This window comes from Mizuhopecten yessoensis, unplaced genomic scaffold, assembly GCF_002113885.1.
Source record: "Mizuhopecten yessoensis strain PY_sf001 unplaced genomic scaffold, ASM211388v2 scaffold712747, whole genome shotgun sequence".
Classification (NCBI taxonomy): domain Eukaryota; kingdom Metazoa; phylum Mollusca; class Bivalvia; order Pectinida; family Pectinidae; genus Mizuhopecten; species Mizuhopecten yessoensis.
Genome location: NW_018478277.1, coordinates 1 through 2,038, shown reverse-complemented (window position 1 = coordinate 2,038; position 2,038 = coordinate 1). Strand labels below are relative to the sequence as shown.

At 33.0% G+C, this 2,038-nt stretch overlaps 1 protein-coding gene across 1 annotated transcript; it reads right to left on the bottom strand.

Moving 5' to 3' along the window:
- Window positions 1–103: 103 nt before the first annotated feature.
- On the bottom strand, window positions 104–1,992 carry LOC110440880. The gene is made up of 2 exons (XM_021484003.1): window positions 1,513–1,992; window positions 104–632 (listed from the first exon to the last, which is right to left on the bottom strand). Exons 1-2 carry the CDS (start codon window positions 1,740–1,742, stop codon window positions 398–400), a joined length of 465 nt encoding a protein of 154 aa, XP_021339678.1. The 5' UTR covers window positions 1,743–1,992; the 3' UTR covers window positions 104–397.
- Between the last annotated feature and the right edge of the window lie 46 nt (window positions 1,993–2,038).

Sequence of the window (2,038 nt, the reverse complement as noted above, 5' to 3'; positions counted from 1 at the left end):
GTTCGAGACCAAATGCTTATTTTCATTTACGGTCAGAAAAAAGTGTCAGCATTTGTTGCAGAAATGTCTTGTTTTATGACACAGTCTATCTTGGATTCGGGAATATGGTTAATTTGAAGAAGAAAAAACATTTTTTTCTGAAGAAGTACTTGATCACGTATCTGTTTTAATACCAATGACCTGTTGGGAATGGACACTTCTGTTTTCAAAACTGGTCAATAGAAAACAGAACCCTTTCGGTTCATTATCCTATACAAGATAACAAAATGTTCGCAATGCAAAGTTCATTTTTCCACTTTTACTATATATGTATTGGCCCATGATAAGTGAGAATGAACGTTATGTCGAATTAGTAAAACCAGATCTTCATCCTATATGATTACTTTAAAAAAATATTTTACATGTATATGTGACTTTTATAATAACACCCATTGAGTACCTTGATGATGTCTAGCAGTTTTTGCACGTTTTTTCTTTCGTCCTCCTCAAACTCGCCAAGTTTTTCCATGGCGTCCGTCCACTCATTGTCGTACAACTCGTTGTACTTCTCCCCCAGCTTTATGGGTCTGTTGGGGTCACTGAGGTCAGGAATAGCGGTGTTGCCGTCACTAAGTTTTTTCTCTGCCCCCTTACTGTTAAAACAGCAGAATAATAGCGGATGGATCCAATCATGTTAAATGATAGAAATACACAGTGATTGGACGACAGATTATTCTAACTTCGATAAATTAATTCTATAGTAATAGGGACAGAGAAAAGTACTCCTTTGTGCACTTAATATACGTATAACACAAATATATTTATATATACAATTCATGTATCAATAATCTGTAGGGATATATTGATCTGCTGTTTTCTTTAATCGTATGACAGCTACTGTATTCGATATTACATTGTATCACATAAATTATCAAAACATGATTCTTGTAATTAAATTAATTTGGAGTTCGTGTTATCTACCTAAAACAAATTAAAACAAAAGTAAACAAAACTTAAAAAATAAATAAATCAAAAAATAAAAGTGTATTTCCGATTTATCAATTATTCCCGGTGTTCCATCCTATATATGCTTCTAAAATGTAAGGAATCCTTCAGGGCGGCAAAATAGAATAAATAATAACCATGTTGCGACATTATATGTTATTACGATAGCGAAATGGAAATAGTATTGATCTGCCATGCGCTTTGGGGAAAAACCCCACACAAAAGTAATTCAGACAAGCAAAACATAACTCAAAAGAAAGTTCTTTCATCACGTAGACTACAAAAAAACAAAACTGTATTGTGTTCACTCTAGTAGGTATCCAGATCCATGTATATAAAATTAATACCAATTTTACATATTGCTTACCTATTACATGTATAACCAACCCTCTGTCGTTGAATTATCAGGTAAAAAGACGTAACCCTTTTATATGAAATAGTTCAAATATTTCCAACAGATATTTTTTGTCTTTCTGCTGCTTACTTTTTACATTTTCACAATACACACGAATACTTATTTGTTGATACCTGTCACATGGTAAACATGAGTCCAAAGAGATCTGCTCTATTTCACTGCTGACGTTATCTTGTTTCCGTTTTAAATCTTCCTTGTATTTATTGTTTTCAGTCTTCAAAGTTTGGATGACACCAAGAAATTCGTCGGTCTGTTGGCATTTACTTTCCAGCTTCTTGTTTTCTTTTTGTAGTGTGTCCTTCTCGTTCAGAAGAGCTTCCAAATCTTTCTCCAGCTGTTTCATCCGTTTGGTTTCCTGTAGTGTACAGATAGTTTACCACAGTGAGTGCATATTCTATCTGATATTTTAGCCAGGTACTTCCTTACTCGTATTTCTAATTTTTATCACTGTCTGTTGAATATTTGTCGTAACCTTGTACAATTTGTAGCTCTAGTAAATCACCTAAAAGTTGTAAATTGTAACTTACGTAGGAAAGAGTTTTATAGTAACATTCCCCCTTTTACTATACATTTGTATATCGGAAAATATTTAAATTGATCTTTCATTCTCTCGACCTTTAATACCATTAAACTTTAAGT

What these genes read in the sequence shown, in the direction of transcription:
- LOC110440880 (XM_021484003.1), bottom strand. Translation starts at nt 1,742, where the DNA reads ATGAAACAGCTGGAGAAAGATTTGGAAGCTCTTCTGAACGAGAAGGAC. An exon ending in TCATGTTTACCATGTGACAG is followed by an intron (nt 633 to 1,512) that starts GTATCAACAAAT and finishes CTGTTTTAACAG; the next exon opens with TAAGGGGGCAGAGAAAAAAC.